This window comes from Ahaetulla prasina, chromosome 3 (genome assembly GCF_028640845.1).
Source record: "Ahaetulla prasina isolate Xishuangbanna chromosome 3, ASM2864084v1, whole genome shotgun sequence".
Classification (NCBI taxonomy): Eukaryota; Metazoa; Chordata; class Lepidosauria; order Squamata; family Colubridae; genus Ahaetulla; species Ahaetulla prasina.
This window is the reverse complement of record NC_080541.1, coordinates 73,016,666-73,043,679: the sequence shown is the minus strand read 5'-3', so window position 1 is coordinate 73,043,679 and position 27,014 is coordinate 73,016,666. Positions and strand designations below refer to the sequence as shown.

The 27,014-nt window shown below is 40.1% G+C and overlaps 1 protein-coding gene and 2 long non-coding RNA genes across 5 annotated transcripts; 2 read left to right on the top strand and 1 right to left on the bottom strand.

Moving 5' to 3' along the window:
• Positions 1-153: 153 nt before the first annotated feature.
• Positions 154-27,014, bottom strand: ADNP2 (ADNP homeobox 2). Of its 3 annotated transcripts, XM_058174516.1 has the most exons (5): positions 26,110-27,014; positions 20,609-20,646; positions 18,875-18,992; positions 9,296-9,385; positions 154-8,169 (listed from the first exon to the last, which is right to left on the bottom strand). In XM_058174516.1, the coding sequence occupies exons 3-5, from the start codon at positions 18,980-18,982 to the stop codon at positions 5,263-5,265; spliced, it is 3,105 nt and encodes a 1,034-aa protein (XP_058030499.1). In that variant the 5' UTR covers positions 18,983-18,992; positions 20,609-20,646; positions 26,110-27,014; the 3' UTR covers positions 154-5,262. The 3 variants fall into 3 exon arrangements, with proteins under 3 accessions (XP_058030499.1, XP_058030498.1, XP_058030501.1); XM_058174515.1 differs by lacking the exon at positions 20,609-20,646 and having other exon boundaries at positions 26,110-27,013; XM_058174518.1 differs by lacking the exon at positions 20,609-20,646 and having other exon boundaries at positions 18,875-18,988; positions 26,110-26,264.
• On the top strand, positions 8,032-11,181 carry LOC131194001 (uncharacterized). The gene is made up of 2 exons (XR_009154087.1): positions 8,032-8,292; positions 9,307-11,181. It is a non-coding gene; the product is annotated as an uncharacterized LOC131194001 (long non-coding RNA).
• On the top strand, positions 18,884-20,099 carry LOC131194002 (uncharacterized). The gene is made up of 2 exons (XR_009154088.1): positions 18,884-19,018; positions 19,172-20,099. It is a non-coding gene; the product is annotated as an uncharacterized LOC131194002 (long non-coding RNA).

Genomic DNA, 27,014 nt, shown 5'->3' with positions numbered 1-27,014 from the left:
TTAAGATCCTAAATGCATTCGAGAAACTATGTGACAAGATGGTTGGCTTTTTTTATAATGTTAAGATGCAGGGGGGGGAAATTATTAATAGCCAAGTCCCACAGTCCCTGCCACAACTATACATTATGAATTTGTGGGGCAAGGGAGTCTTTTATGACAGTTGTTCTTTTTGTCACAGAAAGCTAGAGTGAACAGAGCCTTGATTTCTATATTTTTCTTTTTAACTGAGAATATGACATCTTACCAAGAACTATTCTAATCCTTATTCTGACATTTGCTTAACCATGATGCACAAAATGTTGATGTAAAAATGAAATGGGGCTTAGTAGTATATACCATCTATGTAAACCAGTAATCTGATTTATGATAGGGTCAGCTGTATCACAGGAACATGTGAAAGCTTTATAGAATTTAATTTGAGGAATCACCTTTTTCGCTTGTACCTCCATATTATCAGCCAATCATTTCTAGTCTTAAATTGTGGGAGACAAATTTTCATTCTTCAAACATTTTGGACCTCAGCTCCCATTAATTCTGGGCTGCATACCTCATTGAAGAGTGGAGTTCTTGGCACTCTCTGAACTTGGTTATTTGCTTGTAGATGTTTTGTTACCTATATTTCTTGGAATTATTGACAAGTATAAAATATTAGTTCAACAAAGGGAAAGTAGGGCTAAATTGATTAGGAAGGTGCATATGTTTTCATTTATCCTTTTCATTACCAAATCAACATGATTGTGAACAACTGAATCTGAATTCTAATTTTTAGGAATTTACACTTACTAAGGGTAACAATATAACCCATTTAAGCCTTTCTAAGTTTTACTTCAAGGGGAATACATCCATATCTGGTATAAGTACAAGTTGAACATTTCATTTCATTTTCAGATCTGACCATATAATCTTTTACACAGAAGCAACTGTTCATTGCACCTAATGATACGGTATATGGTAAATAGTAATATCGGTGCATACATCAGAAACTATTCAACCTCTCCTAAATCGGTAAACTAAATGTAGGAAAGAAAAGTGGATCATGTGATTTTACTGATGACCACTCAAAAAACAATTATAATTTTTCAGTCTGGCCTCTGGATTCCTCTAAGTGAATTGCTAGCGAGGTACATAACTGGAGGTGAATGCCATCATTAAGATAGAATCAAAAACAACATCAGTAATTAGAAAGGTGCCAGTAATCCTGGCTAAGATCTGGAGTGTGAATTGAACAAGGATATTGTGTACCTGGTTTAAGGATATAATACCAAAGACATGAAATGTCTATTCTAATGGAGTGAAAATATCAGTGAATAAGAGGACTATCACTTGACACAAACAGGAAATGAAAATATCCTGCAACCAGGTAAGTGTCCCTACTTTTTGGTTTTGATAATTGACTATTCAAAAATGAAGCAGCCAATTAGAGGACCACTCTGTCACTGAAAACTTGATAAAGTTAAAAAGAAGCATACAGAGTTCAGACAATTCACCAAACCAGTGTAACTTCAGAAATGTGATTTTCCAGGATAAGGCATATAGACTGCTAAAAGCTTGAAAAGCTTCAGCAGAAGGAAAGGTAACACCAGAGATTATATCCAAGCAGGGATTATAAAATGTGGTAGAAAATTTTCAAAACTTCCACCAGATTTTTTTTTTAAAGTAAATGCTATCAAACTGCAGAACACTGACATTTCAGTACATTTTAAAACACAAGGTATAAAATAAAAGTGAATAGGAATAAGCCCAATATTTCAATCAGAAAACATAAGCAGTATTATTACAGAATAATTTTTCATATTCTAGATGTAAAAATAATGCTGATAGACAAGCAGGGAAAATCTTGACAATTATCCATTCTTTGTTAAGTTGAAGAATAAAGTGCCAGAAGAACATATGAGTCTCACATGGCTGCCCCAAACTGAATTTATGATCTCCCAGGGGCTAATACCCACTACTGGCAAGTAATTTATTTTGTTACTTTGGAAAACCAGAGCGTACAATTTGAAGTTGTGATCAGAAAATAGTGGGCAAAAGTGAGAAGAATTATGATGACCCTGTTATGTGACAGCCTAGAAGTATGAATAAGTCTACACCAAGTGTCCCTTGTCATTGCAAAGCATAGTTCACGACTAAAGTGGTTTACTGCCACAAATTCATTTTGTGGGGGGGACAAAATGTTTCTACTTTTAAATGGTATGCTCCAACTACTCCAGAGCTTATGTTACGAAATAGTTATTTCAAACTTTGTGCCATTATTCAACGCTTCCCAAAGGGAGTTCTTTAAGGCCATTAATGCAGAGTTGTTTCATTAAAACACTGAAAAGGAACAAGATCCTATCCGCTGTAATGAGAAACATGTATAAAGCAAAACTATCAGTCCATATAACTTGCTGCTGGCTAGGTTGGGCTCCCACCAATTAGCTAAGCACTGAAGCAGTATATAGTAAATTACTACAATATAGCACAGATGCAAAAGCTATGTTTGGATTCACAGATACCACATTGTATTAATTTTGCTCCTCCATAACTTTGAGCCAGTACTTGCAAAGAAATGATGGTGATTAAGTCATCGTTCTAGAAAGCAGGAGACCATGATTTCTAATCCTGCCGTTGCCATGAAAGCCAGCTGGGTGACCTTGGGCCAGTCACTCTCGGCCCAATTCACAGGATTGTTGATGTGAGAAAAATAGGGGGAGGAAGGAGTGCTAGATATATTTGCCATCTTGAGTTATTTGTAAAAATAATGTGGATACAAATAATTAAAATGAAATGCAGGAAACTCTTAAGCAAAAGCACTACTATTGTAACAACTCCATTTCCAATATTGGTAAGAAATCAAACAGTTATACAATAGTTTTAAAATAACAATAGCAATGACACCCAGTAAGTGTATTTATTCTCCTTTTCTAAAAATAAGACTTTATACTGTATGAATTTTGACCAAATAGCAGTTAACTCCCCTCAGTTTAATCTTGGAGTCTACCATCTTCCAGAGCAGGTAGTTGTCTTATCTTTAAATGGCTGCAGTCCTTTTATTTTGTGCATAGTATATAAGTTTAGTCAATGTTATTCTTCACTTCAGAATCTTAATATATCTCTCAATAATCCTGAAAGATGAAGTGATAGCCAGGAAAGCTATTCTTGCTTTTGATGGCCAGGTCTTCTAAGATCTTCATTCCTGCTACATAATTATCAGTGCTAGTACAGGTGTGACCTTTTAGTTTCTATGTCTCCAACAATAATAAATTGTATTTAAATATCTCTGCCTTGATATAACTCCTAGAAAATGAGGCTTCATGAAAAAACAGAAACCAGACCAGTAAACTCTCTTACAATTCTCTGCCAATTTTAGAACGCTAACGGCCTGCAATGCAAGTGCTTAAATTGCAATTATTTACATGCAGTTTTGGCAAAACAAGTCTTTCCATAAGAAATGTTTTTAATAACTAAAATGCATTGTAAAGTCTGCACAGAAAATGTTCTCTGATAGGGCAGTAATAAGCTGTGCTGTTCAAATTAATAGCTAGTTATCTTCTAGGGGCTAAAGACTAACTTGGATCTAAAAACTGTTCAATCATCCAATGCCCCAACGTATTTTAAAAAGTAGTAATAAAACTGCTACAGCTTTAGCCTTACTTTTGTTTTAAAATGTCTAACAGGCTTATTTCTTGAATAATTTTAAACAAAACTATTATCTATTCGTAGTATCAAACCATCGACCACTACGACAGAAGTTTTCACTCTGCTTTTTGAAGAAAAATAACCCTAAACTTATAAATGGCAAGCATTTTTCCCACATACTGCCATTATCATAATCCAAGAGATTGTGTGTCAGTCACAATACAACATATTCCCACACTAAATTGCTGAAGAAATTGCCTTTAATCCCATATTCCAAGACAATCTTCACAGCAAGATAGCAAAGTGTCAAGAACTTATTTCCAATACTGCTCGACTATTTGTCAGCACAAGGGATTAACAGTCATAAATGCAATACCTATACCTTTCTGGGGAAAAATGCAAATTTAGAATGCTCTCAGCAAGCTACAGCATTAAGTAAAGTTAGCTCTAGACAGCCATTTTAGTTTACATCAATTTTTCCAATCTGGACACCTTCCAAATACATGAGCTTCACCTCACAGAATTCTCTAGCAAGAATGGCATAATTAAGAATTATAGTAGCATATTTGGGGGATATATGATGAAGACAAATACATCTTAATTTTGAACAGGTAGCTCCTAACTTTATTTAATCCAAGATGCATTACCAATACTTGGAAACCAAGGCTACAGAAAAACAATGGCATATCTATAAAGATCTAGAATTTCTTACTAAGGAGAAATTCAGAAGCAGCATTTGAAATTATCTCATATGTACCATTGTACCTACAGGAGCAAATAAGTATTTTAATATCAGTATTTTTGCATTTGGCACTGGCTATACACTGCCAAGTTTGAACATTTTAAAGTGTGATAAGGTCATATTAAAAGCCAAGCATCTTAATTTTAAACGGAGGGGATGATTCTTTTACACTGTTATAATCATCTAACCAATTTTGATATGTTACCAAAACTATACACTTTATTTTTTTTAGAAACAATTGTTTTTTGAAAAAAAAATCTAGAAATTTGTTACACAATTGTATAAAATCCCATGGACAAAACTACATCATAAGCAAGGGAACAAAACAGAACAAAAGGAACTAGAACTTCAGGTATTCTGAAATACACCCCCACGGCACTGATTGTGTTCACACAAAATAGTGAGCTATGATTCTAAAAAAAATCTAGTTTATCATTCAGGAGCAGCACATTGCCCTGTGACTCAACCTTGGTACCATCCACCAGTGTTAAACCTGTGAGGAGTTACACCTGTAAAAGGAGAAACCTTTTGCATTATGTCAAAACTAGGATTCATGACTGTTATATATAGCCAGAATTCAAAGTATACATCCAAGTCAGCTCATTTGGGAGCCAAAAGCCAGGTCTAAATTTGAGTCTTAATTTGACATTAAGCCTTTTCTTCTTGGTAATTTCTTATTATAGTCAATGTTAGTGATGGACAGAACGAAGGACTGATTGGGCAAAGTAAAAATGCTTGTGAATGATAAATTGTTTTTGTAATTTTAATTTACTACTGTATGCAAATATAGCCAAAGAACAGTAATATCTTAATATTACAAAAATTAAGTAAGTGGAATAGTTTCTGATGTAATATGCAGTCTTGGTTGCCTGGTATCAGGACTACTTTTTTTTTAAAAAAAATTATACACCCTCCAATTCACATTTTAAATTCAAACTGTGCTTTACATTTTTAAGTTCTGACATACTAAAGCCCAAAAGCACGGATGGCTTAACGTTTTTTATTGCCTTTAGGCAGAAGTATCTCTTTCTCCCAAAAAATGATGCAACATCCACTTTCCATGCACATAGCATGGACGACAGCAATTCTAGTTCTTTTTTACTAGGATATGGCTTCTTGTGAAAATAATCTGCAAGAAACCTTTTTTGGACTTCATTTGAGCTTTGTTGGAATGGCTTCGGATTCAACACCAACAGATGAAGATCTTCAGCTGAAATCTCGCCCTTGGTTTCAGTTTTATGATCAGACTTTTGTCGTTTCGAAGGCACACAGTTCACCTCCTTTACTGGAACTTGGGCAGTACCATTATTTATAATGAAGAATGGCGGATCCTCATCACTTTGGTCTTCTGAAACAGAAGCAGCATAAAGATGATCAGATTGTTTCCTCTTGGCTGAAAGAGAAGCATCCTCATGGTTCTCTCCATTCATAAGTGGTAGATCCTGCTTCTCACCAAGGCCAACCTGCATCTTCATAGCTGGCGAGGTCTCTTTAGGAGCACTGCGGCATCGAAGCAAATGCACAGCTATAGCTGTCAGAGTCATGTTGCCAGTGTATACTCCACAGCAGTGTATACATTTAAATGCAGGAGTCTTCAAAATGGTGTGCACAGTTGGCATGATGTGGTGCCGCTCTTTCAAGTGCATTTCATAAGCATCAGTGCTAGTGAAAATATCGTAACAAAAAGGGCAAGTAGAAACTTTCTTGTTCTCTCTGCTCGTTTCGGCATCCTCGTGTTGCAGTTTGATATACAAAGGAATAAGTGTCCTTGAATTTACACCAGCTAGTACAACAAGATGCACTTCTCTTTCACCAAATTCTTTTGAAGTTATACTGAAATCAAAATGCGGGAATACTAGCTGACCTTCAGAATCACTTGCAAGCTGAAACCCTTTATCATCGTAATCTGAATGAAGTTCCTTCTTTCCATTATGCGCAGTTTGTGTGTGAGTCACAAGGCATTTTAAATCATAGAAAATACTGGTGCAGAAGAGGCAACTTAACCCATGGATAAAAATATGTTTTAAAAGCTCTGCCTGAGTTAGAAAGCATTTACAAGAAAAACATCGCACCGTCTTATCTTTTAGCCACCTCAGAAAAGGTGCACAGACAGCAACTTTGTCTATTTCACGAGTCATCTCCGTCTTAGATGTGCTACATTTGTGGGCCACTTGCATATGCACTTGATAGACATTTGATGGGAAAAGCTCACTACAAACAGGGCAAGTCTTCCATTGCTTGGCCTGTTTAAGAACTAGATTCATTGCAGTAGTGGTTGGAGAAGTCTTGGTAAGAGTATTTGTAGAAGAACTTACTGCAACAGATGGCACAGTAGCAGGACCCTGAGATAGCTGGGCAACTGGGCCAGATGGCATCAACTGAACAGGTACCTGAGGCGGTGGAACAGTTGCCACCCCACCACCTGATGGCCCAGGCAAAGTCACAGAAACTGGTGCAAGAGTGTATGTGGGTATTCCATTGACTTGTTTGCCAGTTGGAATTAACTGTCTGAGCACAGGTCCAGTGGCAAGTAAAGTAGCATTCTGAGACACTCCAGGTCTAGCCTCTGGTGTAACAGGCTGATTGAACTGTACAATCCCAGGTCCAGCAGATGGGTTTACAGGAAGAACCCCTGGTGTGACTGGATGGTTAAACTGAAGAACTCCCGATGTAATTGTTTGGGGAACTGGAAGAACACCAGGCCCACTGCCCATAGGCCGATTTACAGCAAGAATCCCAGGTGATGAAGGCCTGTTAACTGGAATAGGAGCAGGCCCTGGTATAATTGGATTGCTGATAGTTCTGACTGATTGATTACCTAGAGGAAGCAGAGTAGGCCTGATAGGTCGAGTGAAAGAAATGACTCCTGGAGGAACAGCTCTGCTTATGTTTCCTGTGGGTTGATTTAGGCAAAGAACTCTGGGTCTTACTGGCTGTTTTAAGGGGAAACGATGAGAAACAAAGACTGGTTGGGAAACTGCAGGCTGAAGACCAGCACTATTCTGATTTGTTGGACGAGAACCAGGAAGAAGGGCAATATGTAGCCGGTCAGCAGAAGTCGAAGCTGTCATAGTACTGGTGCTACCTGAAACACTCAAAGGTGCAGCCACGTTATGAACTGCTTTTGTCGACACTGTATTTTGATTCTGATTAACTGATGGAAGTGGAAGCTGAAAACGTGATGTAGAATTTGATCCTACAGAGGTAGGAATCAGTTGTGAAACAGTATTGATTGTAGACGGCTTGGGAGCAATATTGATAATCTGCAGTGATTTCATTTGTCCTGTTTTTTTAGGCTGAACTGAAATTACACGTCCTAATATGTTCTCCAGATCTTTATGTACTTCAGATGTTAAAACATGATATATTAAAGAATCCCGGCTATTTGCAAAAGCATTACACTTTTTACAGTAGTGGTCAGTAAAGTTCTCTTCACTGTCATCAGGCCTCTCCTCAAAATATGTGCTTATTAGATTTTGAAAATGGCTTACCAACACGTGTTTCTTTGTATTGTAGTACAGCATGTCGGAAAATTGACACTTCTGGCATACAAAGTTTACTGCATCATTCCGGAATTGTCTCATACCACCACTCACATTATAATTTTGTATTTTCTTCTTGGAGTGAAACATTCGGAGATGTTTTCCTACTATCTTAGTCTGTGAAGCAAATGAGCATTCTGGACAAGGAACAACTAACTCTTGATCCATTTCATCTTCATGGTAGCGATTCAGGTGATTTTTGAACGAATTAAGAAATTTTGATGAAAATTTGCACAAGCTGCAGCAATATGGATTTGTTCTGTATCTCTGAAAAATAAGAAAAAGGGGCATCATTTGTAGAACTCTCAAATAACATAAATATCAACTGGTCAATGCATAGTACCAAAAAAGCACCATGGTCTTTTTAATTGGATATAAACTCTTCTTCAGGTGATTATAACGATCTAGCTTTCTTCTCTGTTTTAAATAATATTAATACAAGTAGTATTAGAACCAAACTAAATGAAATCTAAACTTTTTGCTGCTGTTTGCTAAGAATCAGTAAAATTACTACAATACCAGCAGTGTGGACTCCAGCTTAATCTAACAACAGAAATAAAAGAGAAAAGAAAGGGAAGAAGCAATGCCCTTCTATGTCATACGTTTACACAAGAATTATCAAAATGAATATCAAATATTACCATCTATGGTTGAAAGAAAATTAAAGGAATATATCAATGAAAATCTTTAGTCCATCAAATTAAGACAAAAAATTTAAAGCAGAATAAGTTGTTACTGGAACTGTAGAGGAATAAATCTGCCAGTGCCAATTAGATGTTCAATATAGTTAATTATGGAGTTATCAAAGAACTAACAGCTGTAGTAACTTGTTTTCAAAAGGGCCTCTGGTGGCTCAACAGACTAAGTTTGTCTGTTATTAACAGCAGCTGCTTGCAATTACTGCAGGTTCAAGCCCCACCAGGCCCAAGGTTGACTCAGCCTTCCATCCTTTATAAGGTAGGTAAAATGAGGACCCAGATTGTTGGGGGCAATAAGTTGACTTTGTATATAAATATACAAATGGATGAAGACTATTGCTTGACATAGTGTAAGCCGCCCTGAGTCTTCGGAGAAGGGCGGGATATAAATGCAAATAAAAAAAAATGCTGAAAAAGCAACCACTTATTCTGCATGTAATTCTGACAATTTAATGAAAAAAAGTACAACAAAATAAATAAGGTAACTGACAAAATGCAGACCAATCAACTGTCTTATTCTATTTTCAGAACATCTTCCCCTATTATAGGGCATTAGCTTTTGAAATTAAAGGAAGTCTTATAATACAACATAGTATCAGCTTTTCAAATCAAAATTGTTTTTCTTAATCCAACAAGGCATGCTCAAACAACTGAATCCATTTAAATCTGCAAATGATGATAACTATATTTCATACCTTTCTTTTAGCAACATTGTCCCAATGAGATACATCACTCCATGAAGTACTGGAGAAATATTTTTCTCCTGGATCAAAACTTTTCAGAGTCTAAGAAAAAGCAAGGTGGGTAAGAAATAGCTCATAACTAAAATAAAATGTTACTTAATGCAGTTACTTTAAAATTAGACTGAGATTCCAAAGCCTGGTGTAATACCCCAACTTTTTCCCCCCAAATCCTATAGCCCAAGCAAACCACAATTACCAAAAAGCATAATGTATGACCTTTATTATTTTAATTTTAAAAAATCCACTCCAAACAAAAGGTGAATTATGGCCTCACGAACTTGGCATTACCATCCTGACCATAACTGCTTTCACCTTCCTAAACGATTTTCAAGAATGGCTTTTGGCCAGCTAAAGTAGGCCCACTGATAAAATCAGTAATTTTATCTGGTTTGTGCCAATCCAAGCTCAACACTTCACATTCTCACAATGCTGGGGGTCTTCAGTAGCGAAATTTCTGGCTCAACTATGGAGCAGGAAGGAAGCCTTGAAGTCAGTCACTGGGTGAGGAAGTCCCGATTGAGGAAAATTCTTACCTTGCCCTGTTTTCTCTCTCTTTTTGAAATCAAGATGGCAGGGCACTCTACCATGGGTTTTTAAATTAAGCAAAGAAATGGTGTTGCATCTTTCCTTAGAGCTTTTGTCCTCTCTCAGAAATTCATTAAGAAAGAACAAAAAAGGAAAGGCAGGGATTAAGTGAGATGTTGGTTGGATGCTGCTTTTTGCATTTCCCAATTGGATGGCAAGCTGGCCTGGCTCATTAATAGCACTAAATGTTTGTGAATATGGTATTCTGATCTGTCACCGTAATAAAGTATTGAAATCTTCTGAAGATGGCAAGAGTGAAAGCTGTGCTGATGCAGAATCCCCTCTGATAGTTTGGGAAATGAAGCAGGAAGCACAGTGCAAGTACAATTAAATCTTATAGCCATGTTTTCAACCATTTAGCAGTGATAACCAACCCAACACCAGTAATATTTTCTCCCACCTACTTCTTAATTCAATCAAATTAATTGATTTTTGAGGCCACCTAACTTCAAAAGGACTCAGAGCAGCTTACAATATTTAAAATTTGAGGAAGATTGGCTATCTAGAAACACAAAATATAAATAAATATAAATAAAAGATGAATGTTCAGACACATCAACAACATTCACAAGAGATTTGACAGGGGCTCCAAAATACCCTAGCCCCAGTCCTGGGAACAAAACTAGGCCTTTAGGGAATTCAAAAACACTTAAAGAGTGGGAATCATGCATATCTCTGAGGGAATGTTGCTCCCAGAGGTACATGCTTCCATGTATTCAATATGTTTTTTCCTGTTATCAATTCTAAATGTATAGTAAAACTAAACTTGATGAAGTATTAATTCAACCATGCATTCAATTTTTAAGATTTCTCATCAATATTGGAAATCTATGATAAGTGATATTAAACACAGAATATATTTTCTTCAGCTAAAATGCATGACATCTAGTTATGACAAATACTTTCTCACAGGGTTGTTGTAAGAATCAAATTAGCAAAGGAGAGGATCGTATATGATGCGGTGAGCTTATACAGGAAAATCAGGATATAAATGCAATATAAAAATAACCAAAACAAACCAGAGATTTAAATATCTATATTTATCTAAGATGTTACACTTGATTTGGTATTTTATTCATCTGAAAAGGTTTTGTTTATGTAACTGAGGAAGCTTGTAAAATTCATGGAATTTGCCTTGGTTTTAAGATATAAACTATTATATTTTAAGACAATTTTTACATCGGTGTATTTGACTAATCTGTATTCATGCACACATTATAACTGTAATATTAAAATATGTTTAATATTGAAAACTTTTGAAACCTAAAATAATATTTATTCAGTTGTTTAATTTAGACTTCTATCTAGATGAGTACTGTAGTCAAGGAAACTAGACAAAATAGATAAATTTAGGCTTAAAAGTAGTTTTTTTAAAAGTATGTATTTTTTTCCTTTAAAGACCCATACAGGTAGTCCTCATTTAACAGCCACTCGCTTAGTAACTGTTCAAACTTGTAGGAAAACTGAATGGATAGTATTTATGATCCATTCCTCAGAATTCCAGCCATCACAGTGTTCCCATGATTGTAATTTCCAAAGTTGTCTACTGGCTTCCCATGAACAAAGTCAATGGGGAAAGCAACAGGAAGTCAAAAGTCATAGTCCTCGCTTATTGATGGCAACAGCACTGCCTTTGCTAAGAAATGTGGTCACATAACATCATGCTTTACAATCATGCATTGCAATCAACATTGTTAATTGAGGGCTACTTGTATTAAGTCCAAAAAAAGGGCATTTTATTGAACTTTTTGAAAAAGTATTGCCACATGTGAAAATAAATTAAATTATGGAAATTAAAAAATGTGGGAATATTTTTACATTAGAAATAGTCAGCACAAAAATGCAGAACAATAGCGATATGTTTCCCTATCTGTAAATTTGATTTTTTGAATGGTCATGTAAACATTCAAGTAAGCAAAGAACATTGCAGAAATTACTCTAGATTTGAATGATCTGGCTATAGATAGCCTGCTTGTTCCTCTCCCTTGCCCTTTCTGACCACTAGTAAGTGCTGTTCTGCTACCAATGCGGTAAATACGGGCAACAAAAATCATAGAATATAGGCCCAAGGAGAAAAAAGGGATATGAAGTAGGGAAAATGATTAAATTTGATAACTGTACAAATGATCTCAAATTATATTTACACAAAGAAATCTATTCTCCTTCATGGTCTCTATTGTTCATGCATTAAAAAATGTAATTAATTAACAAAGAGGGATATGCCTATGATATTATAGGAAACAGCCACTCAAAAATAGCATTTGCTCAAGCCCAAATATCCAGTGTACAAAAATAAAGGGAGTACCAAACCTTAACTTTGTTTCTACATTGTTTCCTTCTAAATCAACTTAAGAAGAACAAAGGAAATGGCGCCTGTAATATAATAGGGTGTGAAAGTGAAAGTTAAGGAACTGCTTATTAATGCTGTTAGCGCTCTCAGTGCTGTTTAAGGCTGCTGGATTTTACATTGAACTGGAGAGGCTTAAAAGTGGGAACTGAAAGACTTATAGACAATAGAACTGACTTATTTAACTTAATTACTATCTTTTCCCATGGGGCCATGTAGAAACTGGGACTATTGTGGAGGGCTGCTGCTCAGAGGCAGGTTTCAAAACCTGTCGCTATCGGTTCGCTTGTGGACGTACTCTCGACACTTCTGCGCATGTGGGTGGAGCCTCCCGCCACCACTACTGATTTTCCCGATCCGGGGCAAACTGGTAGCAACCCAGCATTGCTGCTGCTGCCCCCACTGCTATCCCCCACTCCCCCGCTGTGGGCTAGCAGGCAGTCAAAGAGATGGATGTGGCCTGTAAAATGCCCAGGCCTGTAAAATTTCTACCAAAAAGACCCCATGTAATAATATAGCAATTTAAAACTTTCTAGCCTAAGCAAACAATGGAAGATAAAGTATTTCAAAAGCTGAGACAAAGCTGGTTGAACTATTCAACTATCTTTGTTAGGAAATGGACTTAAGCAGCATAAATAGAAGAAAACTGCTTTATAAACATAAAGCAAGTGAAATAAACTTTATTAGTCCTGATGAGTTGAAAAGTAAAACAAAATTGATGCTCTGGTTTAAGTGAACTCTAAAAGCCCTCTTTATTAAGATGTCTGATTGAAGAATGACTTGTCAGATAAAATGGTAAGTCTGAGATCACTTGCTTTAATGATCATGAATGAAAAACACTAAAGAAGAAAGAAATCCACAAAATCCTCTAAGTTAAGAAATAAAACAAGAAGAACAAACCATACATACCCAAAAACAAGACTACAGTAAAGAACTGTAATCTTGATTTATTTTATTAAATAGTCGTGTTCTTCATCAAAGTCCTAAGCCTACAACGCCTGGACAAGCCCAGAAAGTTGTTTTCAAAATTAACATGCTTCCTACCCATGTTCAGCTATGCCCCCAGTTGCCTCATTCTCCCCCCCCCCATACCCCAGTGCTAAATTAGAAGCTATGTGGGAGACAGACTTAATTTGTCATCTAATCCTCTGAAAGAAGCAGTTCCTTATGCTTTGAAGGGACGCGGTGACTTAGTCGATAAGACACTGAGCTTGTTGATCGAAAGGTCGGCAGTTCAGCGGTTCGAATCCCTAGTGCCACTTAACGGGGTGAGCTCCCGTTACTTGTCCCAGCTTCTGCCAATCTAGCAGTTTGAAAGCACATAAAAATGCAATTAGAAAAATAGGGACCACCTTTGGTGGGAGGGTAACAGCGTTCCGTGCACCTTTGGCGTTGAGTCATGCACAACGCTGAGTCTCCACATGACTACGGAGACATCTTTGGACAGCGCTGGCTTTGAAACGGAGATGAGCCTGCCCCCTAGAGTCGGGAACGACTAGCACATATGTGCAAGCGGAACCTTTACCTTTACTATGCTTTGAACCCATGGCCTCCCCACTCCTATCTTCCTTTTTGCCATCCCTGTTCTGCCTCAATTAGGGACTGGCAGATCCCCTCCCTGTTTCCATCTTGGAAAGTGAGAAAGATGTTCTCCTGCACCTCCAAAGAGAAAACACCTCCTAAGAAAGAAAAGTTTATGCAGTTTAAATCCCCACCTCTTCACAGATAAGGGTGTGGGGGAAAAAGATGTTTAAAAGAGAGGGTTACCAATTTTAAAAATAAGCTTCCAGGAACAGGAACAAAGCAGATAAAAGTTTCCTTAGCAGCAGAGACACTTCAGTGCAGTCTAGGGCAAGTTACCTTGGAGCCAATATGGAGAAGAACCTCAGTCTTCCCAATTGTTGCCTGATACGTTATCACTTGAGAGGGTTGGGATTTCCCTTTCTTGTCCTACCTTCAGCAAAAAGATGTTCTGATTTGAAAATACACCATGATTTCAAGTCCTGCCATGCAAATCAAGGATGATAACCACAGATTATTTAAAAGAAAATTCTGACCAAGACCACAACTTTTTAAAAGAATACTATGAGAAGACAAAGTGAGGATCCAGAACTTCTCCAAGAACAGCAGTCTTTGAAAAATGAATTCTCCACTACACAGGGCACAGAAGCACTAACTACATGTTAAGCTAGGGATGGGATGGTCAATTTCAAGGCTTTGCAAAGAGTTACATGGGTCTTATCAGAAGGAAGATTTCTCTTTAGGTTCACCAAACTCCCTTTAAAAAAAAAGTGGCTACAGAAATCAGGGTTCCCTTGCAGCCTGAATAGCACAGAAGCACAGACACTGAACCAAATGATTGGGAAGAAGCTTGCAGTCCACCACAGCAAACCTGTTGAATCGACTCTACTCAACCAGATCATCTCCTCCCTCAGCCAAGTCACCTCAAGATTCCATTCCATGTGCCTAGAACTGTAAGGAAATTCTGATGCCAGCATAAGAATAAAAAAAACCCTCATTTCCTGCCAGAATATCTAAATCAAGCCTTAGTAGGGTATCTTCATACCAGCAATCCAAAGGAATGGATGAAACCTAAAAATTAAGGAAGGTATCTTTAACCACATATTTTGTGGATTTTCTTTGTTCTGAATTCCACCGGTAGGATGTCATCATCAGGATCAGAACTCAGAGTATCTAATTTGGTTGTTTTCTATTACACTATTTACTCTTTCTCCAAATTCTTTTCATTTTAGTGGTTTCTTGGAGAATTTCTATCTCATTCACAATTTTTTTCATTGAAATTAAATTATGCGGTCAATGCTTCCTCATGATACAGTACTCATTTTGTGGCATATATCCAGTTAGTCTTCTCTCTCTCTCATAACTATAAACTCATAACTATTCACTACAAATTACTACCATTAATATCTGCCTGTACTGTCTTTATCATTATCTCACAGAAAGTAATTTCTTTCTCCAATGTAATAAATGTATGGAACGAAAGCAAACTCAGTAGCATAGCTTCCCTTCATGCTAAACAAGAGATTGACAACATTTGAAGCCTCCACCAAATAAATGAAGCAGTAAAGAAAGGAAAAAGTTAAATATGATGTTTAACATATGAAGCAGGGGTGAAATCTAAATTTTCCCTACCGGTTCTGTGGGCGTGGCTTAATTGGTGGGCGTGGTTTGATGGTCAGATGACGGTGGGCATGGCCAATAACAAATAATAAAAATAATAAAGTATAAAAACAATAAGAGGTATCAAAAACCAACTTTCACACTTTACACACACAGAACACAACACAACTGACTCACACACAATGTAAAAGAAGCTGCACTTCACACTTCACACAGCCACAAAAAGCTCAAAAACCAACTTTCACACTTTAAAGACACAAAACTCTCTTACACCCACACACACAAAATGCCACATACAGCTTTCTGAGATTTTGTGTGTTTGTGTAGTTAGAGTGAAACACTACAGAAACACACCAAATCTCAGAAAGCTGCACAAATATTTTATTTTATTATTTTATTTTATTTTATTGTGGACTTCAAATCCCAGAGTTCCTCAGCCAGCAAAGCAAGCTTTTTTTTTCTTCAGTAGCTGAAGAAAGCATGTGTTGCCAGCCCAAAAGAGCAGTAATTATAGGTAAGTGAGGAGGGGGAATTGGCTGGGCATGGATGGGGTCTCTTGTAAGTGGGGGCTGTTAAAAAGTGAGTTTAAAAGCCTGTGAGGATCAGGAAATTCCTCTGGGATCGCCAGAGGAGGCTTTTAAAACCTCGGTTTTTTTCTTGTTTTTTTTCCCCTTCAGCTGAAGAGGGTTTTTTTTAAAAAAAACTTTTAAAGGGTTTTGATGATCTCTGCTCAGCCCCGCGATCATCAGAGGTTTTTTTTTTTACTTTTAAAGGCATGTTTCGGCTGAAGAAAAACTTCTAAAAGTAAAAAACCTCTGCTGATGGTGCGGCTCAGCAGAGGTGGGGGGCGGGGCCAGGGATTTTTGCTACCGGTCCAACGAACCAGCAGCTGCCATCGCTACCTAATCGGGCGAGCAGGTGCGAACCGGGAGCATTTCACCCCTGATATGAAGCCTTGGAATGGGCAGGCAGAAAATATATTAAAAATGTATTGTCAAAATACAGTAACTGCTACTAAAATGTAGCAAGAGAGTGGAAACAATATAGAGACAGATCCAAGACAATGCTGTGACTACCGTAATCCATAAAGCAAGCAGTGGTCCTAACCTTTGAAACACTATCCTAAATATCAAATACTTAAATACTCACTGTTGCCTACTGAATAAAATCTACCAGACTTGTAGGAGATGACCAGACTGAACCCAAGGGAGGAAGTCAAACAGATCATCAGTCTCATGTCCGTTCGTGCCCACAAAGATCTCTGTCCAGTGCACCTTTAATTCCACTGACTCTTATCAACCTCCAATTTGCTTTGAGCGTTGGTAGTTCAGATTCTTGTAGAGACCATAAACTTGCAATAAATATTTATGTTTCTTTGAATCTCCTGGATTTCTGATTTTCCCACACTTGACAGACTTGTCTAAAGGATGCTATGACTCTAGCCAAAGCTTAATTACAGTCCACCGCATCTCATGATGTACCTGTCTCTTCACAACTCAAAATGTAACAATTTGTAACATAGACAAATCTTTGCGGTGCAAAAGAAATGGCAGTTTTCTTCCAGACAATACCCTACAAGCCCAGTTTGTGTCTTGAAAGAATTTACTAGGACTCTACTACTGAATTTGGACTTTCTCAATAGCGATGTGATTTTTATCCTTCCTTTATTACTTTTTAAGTAACTCAAGGTGACAACCACACCTAATCCTCCTCCCTCCTCCTATTTTGCCAACAACCCTGCGAGGTTAGTTGGGCTGAGAAACTGGCCAAAAATCACTCAGCTGGCTTTCATGGCAAAGGCAGGACTAGAACTCAGTGTCTCCTTGTTTCTAGACTGGTGCCTTAACCACTACATCAAATGGGCTCTATACATACAATTATATTATCCAATATTATTTGCTCCAAGGGGAAAATAGCACATGATGACTTAGAGCTGATTAGATTTGGCACACAAATGACCTTTTCATATGATTTTCATATGCATAAATATTTAAATTAGTAATATGCATAGGTATTATGCTAGACTGTCTTCTCTGCATTTCCCCATGCAGAATTCCATATGGCAGCCTTTCTTTAAGTACAGTCAATGGACGGAGAGTCACTAAAGACTCCTTTTCTTTCCTCCTTTCCAAGCAGACTTATCAGTCTGAGGAAAAAAATTAACGTAAAGCTAACAGTTCCTGAGCTTTATATAAAGTCTAACTACTTTTGTGTTTCAAAAGGAAGACCATGACCAGAGGAAACAGTGCTTCTATGCTAAATTCTGACCACCTGACCAGAAGGAATAAAAAAAAGGGAAAAAGGCTGCCTCAATGTGGATTAATTCGTTCATTAGAAAGACACCAAAAACAATTTAGAGCAGGGGACCCCAACCTCTGGGCCACAGGCCACTACCAGGCTGTAGCCTATTTGGAGTTGGGCCACGAGTAGCTGGCCAGAGTGAGTGTGCACACACAGTTCAACTTGCACAAGCAGCAGGCCAGTGGGCAATAGTGCGTGTGCACACTGGTCTACCACTCACGCTTTCCTTCCCTCCCTCCCAGCCAGATAGCCGAGTCGTAAGGGTTGGGATCACTGGTTTAGAGCATCCCAACGCAAACTCTAGCATTTAAAGACCAGTTTAAGAAACTATTAAAGCCTTTCTCCCCAATTTTGGTGAATAAAAATGATGTAAAAAAGATTTTGAGACTCTAGAAAGAGTACAGAGAAAAGCAACAAAGATGATTAGGAGACTGGAGGCTAAAACATATAAAGAACGGTTGCTGGAACTGGATATGTCAAGTCTTATAAAAAGAAGGACTAGGGGTGACAGGATAGCAGTGTCTGATATCTCAGAGGCTGCCACAAAGAAGAGGGAGTCAAACTATTCTCCAAGGCACCTGAGGGTAGGGCGAGAAGCAATGGGTGGAAACTGATCAAGGAGAGAAGCAACTTAGAACTAAAGAGAAATTTCCTAACCGAACAATTAATCAGTGGAACAACTAGCCTCCAGAAGTTGTAAATGCTCCAATACTGAAAGTTTTTAAGAAGAGATGGGATAACCATTCGTCTGAAGTAGTGTAGGGTTTCCTGCCTAAGCAGGAGATTGGATTAGAGACCTCTAAGGTCTCTTCCAACTCTGTTATTCTAAACCATGGCTTTAATTTACTTTTGACATATAGATTAAAATTTTGTTAGTGAAATATTTCTTGACCTATCCTAATTTCAATGAAATTACTAATTTTATTCATGGACAGCTTGTAAAAACTCATTTATTATTTTACAGTGTCACAGTATTGCAAAATTTGAAAATCCTACTATTTTAAGTATAGAATCCTACTTTTAGGTTTTCTAGGACAAAGACTTATTTTAAAACATTTTTTCACGAGAGGTCTCATTAGATCTTTTCAGAATAGCCACAAAATTTTATATATGCAGTCATAAAGGGCTTTCTAATTTTCAAAAGTTTTCTTCTTTACCTGAAGTAACTCTTGACAACTGTCAAGTCCAATATCCACAAGAATACCCTTCACTTTCTTCCGAGATCTTCTTATATTATCAAGATTTTGCACAGGAATTTGAAACATGTCAAACTGCCTGAAAGACAAAGATACAAAATAGAGGTACATTTTTCAATATAACTTCACATGTGTTATAACTGTAAAGATAAACTTTGGTAGGAAGCTACATAACATCCAGAACAATTGTAAGATTTGAGAACAGAAGAATATACAATTTTGTCTTAAGTGACTGCTACAATCTAATCTCTTTCTTAGAAAAAAGGCCTTGCTACAATTTAAACATAAACAAGGGAATTTAAGAAATGAAAATGTTTTGGAAATGGAACCTATCATGAAAACCAATCTGGAACAGCAGCAAATTAGCATATATGGAGCTTCAATATGGGCTCAGTAGAGGACATTCATGCCCATGGTTGTTCTATATGTCATAAGTATATTTCACCCCACATCTAACTCAGATATAATGGTAAGTCTATCTAATGTAAATCACCAAAAATTGCTAGTAACTATGGTTGGTCAAAATTAGTATATTCTTAAGGCCATCAAAGATGATTCTATTAATGATTTTAATTACTCATAAAGCCTATAGGTATTAAAAACTTAAACATATATAGAATAACAGTGAACCATGTTATAAATTTGCAATGAACCATCTGTTTCCCTAGAGCAGTGCTTCTCAATTATTTTCTGTCATGCCCCCTTAGGAAGAAGAAAACATTTTTCGTGCCCCCTGCGCGACTGTAAATAGTATCATTATTAAAAAAAAACGAGGTCAAACGGGCCCCTCTTTACGGAGCCTCACGCCCCCCCTGGGGGGCGCGCCCCACTATTTGAGAAGCACTGCCCTAGAGGCACACAGCAAAAACAAGCAGGAAGAATCGATGACAGCTTGTAGACAGTATCTAGAATTGGTATCTCCTTTGTTCTATTCTCTTTTAGGTATTATGCTATTATAATGTAAACATGCATTATGAATCTCAGTTGACGTTTTTGGTTGCCCCAACCAAAAGACATATTTATTGTATATGATCCAACTTGGGGACACTTGATGATAATTTTTCATCTTTGCAGTATACTTTAATCAACTCAGTAATTTAAAATTAGACATGTGGAAAAAGTAGGTATAACCACATTGAATTTTTTGACCTTTTTAACATATTTGATCTTCATTTCAACAATGAAGGAATACAATGTAACAAATACCATGTGCCATTTATATTTTGTAGCCCACTGTGTGATTTAAATAAAATAAATGTAAAGACTGCATGTGGAAAAACTACTCCCCTACATTTATTGCTACCTCAGATATCTAAAATTAGAATAGGATGTATGGATCAAGTGCAAATGATTTGAAGATTATTAGACAGGATTTAGGAGGAACATGTCTTCTTGAAACATCAGACATTTAGTTTGATTTGCTCTTTGTTGCTGAAGCATAGTATCACCATGCCTAGATTGAAAAAGGTTATTTAATACCATCAGAAAGAACAGATATGTAGGTCTGTGGGGAGGAATTTTAAAAGATTGCCAAACAATTGGACAACAATTATTCCACTGTCCGGAATATAATCTACAAGTGGAAAAGATTTCAAACAATTGCCAACTAGTCCAGGCCAAGCATCTCAGTAAGAACAGAAAGCAAGATGCTGAAATAAGTCTCTAAGAACCCCAGAATTTTATCACATTACTTACAGGTTGTTTTTCCATTATTGACAACAAAGTGCACCATCCTATCATTAGAAGAAACGACACAAATTAAACCCATGTGGAAGGTATGTGAAAGAACATCAGGACAAGACTAAAGTTTATTAATGAACACCTAGGCAAAGACCAGAACTTCTGGGCCAAAAGACTCTGGATAGATGAGACAAAGATAAAATTACTCTTGCCACAGTATCAGAAGACATGTTTGGCAAAAACCAAAGATAGCATTTCATTGGAAGCTCCTGATATAAATTGTAAAGCATGATGATGGAAATGTTATGATTTGGAGATGCTTTGCTACATCAGAATCTTTTATTATCATAGAATCCACTATGAATTATTATTATTATTTATTATATTTGTATACCGCCCATCTCCCAAAGGACTCAGGGTGGTTCACAGCCAATAAAACAACAGAAAACATATAATACATATAAAACAGCAAAAAGAATAGACAATTAAATTCAATTGATGCCTTAAAACTTTTAAATACAAATTTAAAACCCATTTAAACCCCTGATTTAAAAACCCCAATTTAAAACTACGCTCTTCGAAACAGCAACGTCTTCAGCTCGCGGCGGAAGGACCTGAGATCGGGGAGTTGACGAAGCCCCAGAGGGAGCTCGTTCCAGAGGGTAGGGGCCCCCACAGAGAAGGCCCTCCCCCTGGAGGTCGCCAGCCGACATTGTTTAGCTGACGGTATCCGGAGGAGGCCCTCTCTGTGAGAGCGCACTGGTCGGTGAGAGGCTAATGGTGGCAGTAGGCGGTCCTGTAAATATCCCGGCCCTAGGCCATGGAGCGTTTTAAAGGTGATAACAAGTACCTTGAAGTGAACCCGGAAGACCACCGGGAGCCAGTGCAGATTACGCAGGAGGGGTGTTACACGGGAGCCACAAAGTGTTCCCTCTATCACCCGCACAGCCGCATTCTGGACCAGTTGGAGTCTCTGGGTACCCTTCAAGGGGAGCCCCATGTAGAGAGCATTACAGTAGTCCAGGCGGGATGTAACAAGGGCATGAGTGACCGTGCATAAGGAAGCCCGATCCAGAACTGGCGTAACTGGCGTATCAGGCGAACCTGATGAAAAGCTCCCCTGGCAACGGCCATCATATGATCTTCTAAAGACAGCCGTGCATCCAGGAGGACGCCCAGATTACGGGCCCTTTCCGTGGGGGCCAATAGTTCGCCCCCAATGGTCAGTGATGGAATTAGCTGACTGTACCGGGCCGCCGGCATCCACAGCCACTCGGTCTTGGTGGGATTGAGTCTGAGTCTGTTCCTCCCCATCCAGACCCGTACGGCCTCCAGGCACTGGGACATCACTTCAACAGCCTCGTTGGGGTGGTTAGGGGTGGAAATATAGAGCTGAGTATCATCAGCGTATAGATGACAACTCACCCCAAGACCATGGATGATCTCACCCAGCGGCTTCATATAGATGTTGAACAGAAGAGGCGAGAGAACCGACCCCTGCGGCACCCCACATAAGAGGCGCCTTGGGGTCGATCTCTGTCCCCCCGTCAACACCGTCTGCGACCGGTCGGAGAGGTAGGAGGAGAACCACCGATGAACAGTGCCCCTCACTCCAAGTCCCCCAAGTCGGCGCAGCAGGATACCATGATCGATGGTATCAAAAGCCGCTGAAAGATCCAATAGGACCAGGATAGAGGAACAACCTCTGTCCCGAGCCCTCAAGAGATCATCAACCAGCGCGACCAAGGCTGTTTCCGTGCTGTGACCAGGCCGGAAACCAGACTGGAATGGATCAAGATAGACAGTTTCATCCAGGTACTGAGGCAACTGTCGTGCAACCACACTCTCGACAACCTTCGCCACAAAGCGAAGGTTGGAGACCGGACGATAATTTGCTAAAATAGCTGGGTCCAGGGAAGGCTTCTTGAGGAGGGGCCTCACCACCGCCTCTTTCAAGGCGGCAGGGAAAACACCCTCCATCAAAGAAGCGTTCACAATTTTCTGGAGCCAGCCTCGTGTCACCTCCCGGGTGGCCAGTACCAACCAGGAGGGACACGGGTCCAATAAACATGTGGTCGCATTCAATCTCCCCATTAACCTGTCCATGTCCTCAGGAGCCACAGGATCAAACTCATCCCAGATAATAACATCAAGACCTGCCTCCCCCACCCCGTCCGGATCCACCCAATCTGTGTCCAACCCTTCCCGAATCTGAGCGATTTTATCAAACAGATATTGTCCAAATTCCTCAGCTCGACCCTTTAAGGGATCCTCTACCGCTCCCTGATGAAGGAGCGAGCGGGTCACCCTAAACAGGGCGGCTGGGTGGTTATCTGCTGATGCAATGAGGTTGGAAAAATACTCCCATTTTGCCAGCCTCATCGCCACTAGATAGGTCTGAATTTGAGACCTAACTAGTGTCCGGTCAGATTCAGAGCGGCTGGCCCTCCAGATACTCTCTAGGCGTCTTTTCCGGCGCTTCATCTCCCTCAGCCCCTCGGAATACCAAGGGGCTAAATGAGATCGGCACCAGGTCAGAGGCCGCAAAGGCACGACTCGATCTAGAGCACCAGCCGCCACCCGATCCCAGGCGGCGACCAGAGCTTCAGCCGAGTTGTGGGCTAAATCCTCAGGGAATAGCCCAAGCTCCGTCTGGAACCCTTCAGGGTCCATCAGGCGCCTGGGACGGAACCAGCGAGTCGGTTCCGTCTCCCTGCGGCGGGGGTCGGCGGTTCGAAAGTCTAGCTGAAGGAGCGAATGATCTGACCATGACAAGGGTCTGATAACTAACTCCCCTAATTCCAGATCCTTCAACCACTGTCCAGAGACAAAAATCAAATCCAGAGTGTTTCCCCCGATGTGAGTGGGGTCGTTCACTAACTGGGTCAGGTTCAAGGCGGTCATGGAAGCCATGAACTCCCGAGCCGATGTGGATGCTATCCCCACCGACGGCAGATTGAAATCCCCCATGACCATAAGCCTGGGGATCTCCACTGCCGTCCCCGCGACCACCTTCAACAACTCAGGCAGGGTTTCTGTCACGCAGCAAGGAGCTAGGTACGTGATCAGTAAACCCACCTGAACCCCACGGCCCCACTTCACAAGGAGGGACTCACATCCGGTTATCTGTGGTACAGTGATCTCCCTCGGCTCAAGACTCCCGTTGATAATAACCGCCACTCCCCCACCCCTACCCTGGGCCCTGGCCTGATGGAACGCACGGAAACCCGGTGGGCACATCTCTATCAGGGGAACCCCCCCCTTCCGTGCCCAACCAGGTCTCCGAAATGCCAATCAGGTCCACACACCCCTCCTGTATAAGATCGGAGATGAGGGGGGCTTTATTTATAACGGACCTGGCATTGCATAACATCAGGCGAAGGTCCAGCTTATGCATTGTACTACAAGATGCTTGATGATGAAGAGAAACCATCTCTCAGAAGATTGAAGCTCAACCAAAAGTGGACCTTGCAACATAACAATGACCTTAAATATCCCAATAAATCCACAAAGTAATGACTAAATTAAAGCCCTGATCTAAATCCCACTGAAATGTTGTTGGATGAATTGAAATGAATAGGCATGCAAGAAACTCCTCAAACATTACATAGCTGCAAAACTGCATGAACAAATGGTTAAAAATAAATCTTCCCATTCGATGTCAGAGACTGGTAAACAGTGATAAGAATGCCGTACTGTGATAAGATATGTGCATTTGTCAAAATTCAATTGTGTCATTTACTTTTTACATAGATAGGACATTAAATTTTTGTGCAAGGCCTAGAATGCATGTAATATATTTAAGGAAAGGGAGGCAGGCCCCATCCCTATTGAATCCTTTGGGCATGAATTGGCCTCAAGCTTTCTATGTAATTCTTAACCTGCCAAGACTTTTCCCACTAGGACTACAGGCTGCCTTTAGTCACAGTGCCTAGTTTATGGCATTGAAGTTCTAAGTAAAATACTAAAAGAATAAATAATTTCAATTATTATTACTACACAAGGAAGGCAAGTTCAGAGAGAACCTCAAATCTTGTTTTAGCTACAGTTCCAAAACCTGAGGATATAAGCCATTTTGAGTTGCTTAGTCCTTCAGCAGAGCTAAAGCCATCAATTTCAAACCCCTCTTACAATACCATCCTGCACAATTATTTCCTTAAAATTTAAGATCATTAATTAAAAGAACAACTCTGCGCAGAAACACAAATGTATCTACAACTCTGTAAACTATAAACCAACGCTAATGGCATTATATTTGGTTTATCACTCTTATAATAACTCTTTGCCATTTTGCCAATTTTCCCATTTCTGAACTTAAGATCTTATGGTATTTGAATTAAATCAAAGAGATTTTAAACTCTCAATTTTATATATAAGGGCAACATCACAATGTTTTTAACGGAGTCACTTGCAAAACCATCTCTTATATTTGGTAACAGCTCTGGCCTCACTTTTTCCTCCTCTGCACTTCTGTTTGTCTGGCTTTTCTTGAACATCTTGAAATCTTTCTGATCAACATTCTTGATCTACTCTGACATCACACTTAGACTTTATTAATTGTCTGAATGGCTTAAATGTCACTTAGAATTTTCCCCAGCCAGCTGCCCTCTTAAGTATGTGGGACTACAACATTTACAGTATGTCACAGAAGTGAGTACACCCCCTCACATTTTGTAAATATTTAAGTATATCTTTTCATGTGACAACACTGAAGAAATGACACTTGGCTACAATGTAAAGTAGTGAGTATACAGAAGTTCCCAAACCCAAAACATGATATTTTTTTTTTGCATAAATGTAGACTGAAATGCAGCTATGTGATTGTCTATTCATGCATGGAAATGCTAAGGTAAGAGTCATATGCAAGGCTGGTCGGTCACACACACACACACACACACTGACACATAAACATACACACACTAATTCTGGGATCTGGTAGACAATAAAATAGCACGAAGAAGAAACCACCACTTGGACAGCACAAACAGGTTATTTTATTCTATCCCTAGAACCGAAAACCACTTGAAGCCCTTTCCTAGTTTCTTCCCCTTGCAGATAGAAAGAAGTGTTCTTTCCCCAAACCGGGAGCTCCAGTCCGAACGGCAGGAGAGTTTACGGGCGTCCCGGGATCAGTTCAGTCAGACAGAAACGATACCGGCAGCGGGGCTTCCCACGCGTGGAGGGAAGGTTAAAAAAACAACAACTCCAAACCAATCCAAAAAGCTTCAGGCCGCTTGTGGCGGCCGGGTGAACCAAACGAGTTCTGGTCGAGCTCCGACTTGCAGCCCGAGCAGCACTGGGGGGGGGGGGAGGTGCCTTGCAAGGGCGGGCCTCCTTTCCCTCCATCGCTGCCGGGAAGACAGCGAGCAAGCCCGTGGGGTGGGGGGTGGGGTGGTTGAGCGGCCACGGCCTCTGGAGCTGCCGGCAGAGCTTGGAGAAGGTGCAGTGCTCCCAGAGGTTCCCGCTGGGCGCGCGCGGACTCCAGCTTCTTGCCTGTCGGCGCGGGATGCACTTACCTGTCCTGGCTGCAGGGGGCGCCCGCTGCCTGCCTGCTCTGCTCCTCGACTGCGACTCCCCGAGGCGGCCGGAGGCGTTGCAACCTTGCCCGGTGCCGGTGCCGCCGCCGCCGCTCCTCTTCTTCTTCTTCCTCCTCCTCCTTCTCCTCTTCTTCTTCTTCCTCCTCCTGCCTATCTGCTACTCGGACCCTCAGTCAGCGGCCGCCCCGCCCGGCTCCGCCTCCTCGCCTCGACCTGCAGCGCGCGCTCAAGCACCTCAACAATCCGGGCAGAGGCGGCGGCGGTGCAGCAGCAGCATCCTTGCCTTGGCGGCGCCCAGCCGGCCGTGCAATATGGGACCCGGCTTTCCTCCGACACCACCACTGAGCCCCCCAGCTCCCATCCACCCACCTCCGGCTGCTCCTCCCTCCTTCCAGAGCCAGAAAGGGAAAATGGCGCTCGATTTGTCCCAGGAAGTGACGTTTCCCCTCATTTGCATATCAGTCAGTGGACCAATAAGGAGACGCTGGTTCCACGCCTCCCATTGGTTAATTCCATCAGCATCACCCCTGGAGGGAAGGTAGGGTTCAAAGGGTAGCTTTTGGGGATCGTGGTGAAGTCCTTCAGAGTGTTCTCCCACTTGCATACCTGTAACCTCAACTTTCCCTCTGTTTACTTTGGCACTTTTTCATCCCAAAAAAGTGACAGGAACAATGTGATTGGGTGTTGTGACGTCATCACTGAGGGTGTGGCGCGATGACGTCATCCCATGTGGTTCTGTCACGTGGTCATGCAGCAGTGCTCTTGTTCATGGTCATAGAATGTTGTGGAAGGTTTATTTGCATCAGTGTATCCTTGAAAGCCCCCTTCATGCCCAACAACCAATGAAATCAATCCTTGTCAAGATGCTGTTGTTTTCCTTAGGA

Bases quoted from the DNA above. Each gene is read 5' to 3' on its own strand.
- ADNP2 (XM_058174516.1), bottom strand. From the start codon at position 18,982: ATGTTTCAAATTCCTGTGCAAAATCTTGATAATATAAGAAGATCTCGG. The intron at 9,386-18,874 runs GTAAAGAAGAAA...GCTTTTTCTTAG, and splicing joins GTTGTCAAGAGTTACTTCAG to ACTCTGAAAAGTTTTGATCC. The intron at 8,170-9,295 runs GTATGAAATATA...CTTATTTTTCAG, and splicing joins ACAATGTTGCTAAAAGAAAG to AGATACAGAACAAATCCATA.